A 331-nucleotide genomic window follows, 5' to 3' on the forward strand; every position below is an offset into this window, starting at 1 on the left:
CCTTGAGTACAGTGTCGCGTCGGACGTCAGAAAGGTCAGCCACGGGAAGGAAGTGACATCGCTGACCTGCCGAAAAGGACATCTTCTGGCGGTACACGAAGCTGACTTCCTCCTGCTGTTGGCCGTTCGTCAGCACCGCCTCCAGGTCGTCGTCGCCCTCCGATTTACCGACGCTCTCTTTCACCTGCAGGAGGAAAGGGCGACGCGCGGGAATATGGCGGAGAAGAGGTCGTCGGGTTTTTCTTAGGTCGTGATATTTCTCGTTTTTAATCTTAGCTTTTCTCTGCGTGGGAATCTTTTGTGTGTGTGGGGGGGGGGGGGGTTGCTAGCC

General features: G+C 56.5%; 1 protein-coding gene across 1 annotated transcript in view; it reads right to left on the reverse strand.

Annotated features, from left to right (window-relative positions):
- LOC119586500 overlaps window positions 1-331 on the reverse strand; it is a 10,069-nt gene that overhangs the window by 4,825 nt on the left and 4,913 nt on the right. The window contains exon 3 of the mRNA XM_037935238.1: window positions 4-184. Coding sequence (XP_037791166.1) covers window positions 4-184 — 181 coding nt within the window. The remainder of the gene's footprint in view (window positions 1-3; window positions 185-331) is intronic.

The sequence above is a fragment of the Penaeus monodon genome, chromosome 21 (assembly GCF_015228065.2).
Source record: "Penaeus monodon isolate SGIC_2016 chromosome 21, NSTDA_Pmon_1, whole genome shotgun sequence".
NCBI lineage: Eukaryota > Metazoa > Arthropoda > Malacostraca > Decapoda > Penaeidae > Penaeus > Penaeus monodon.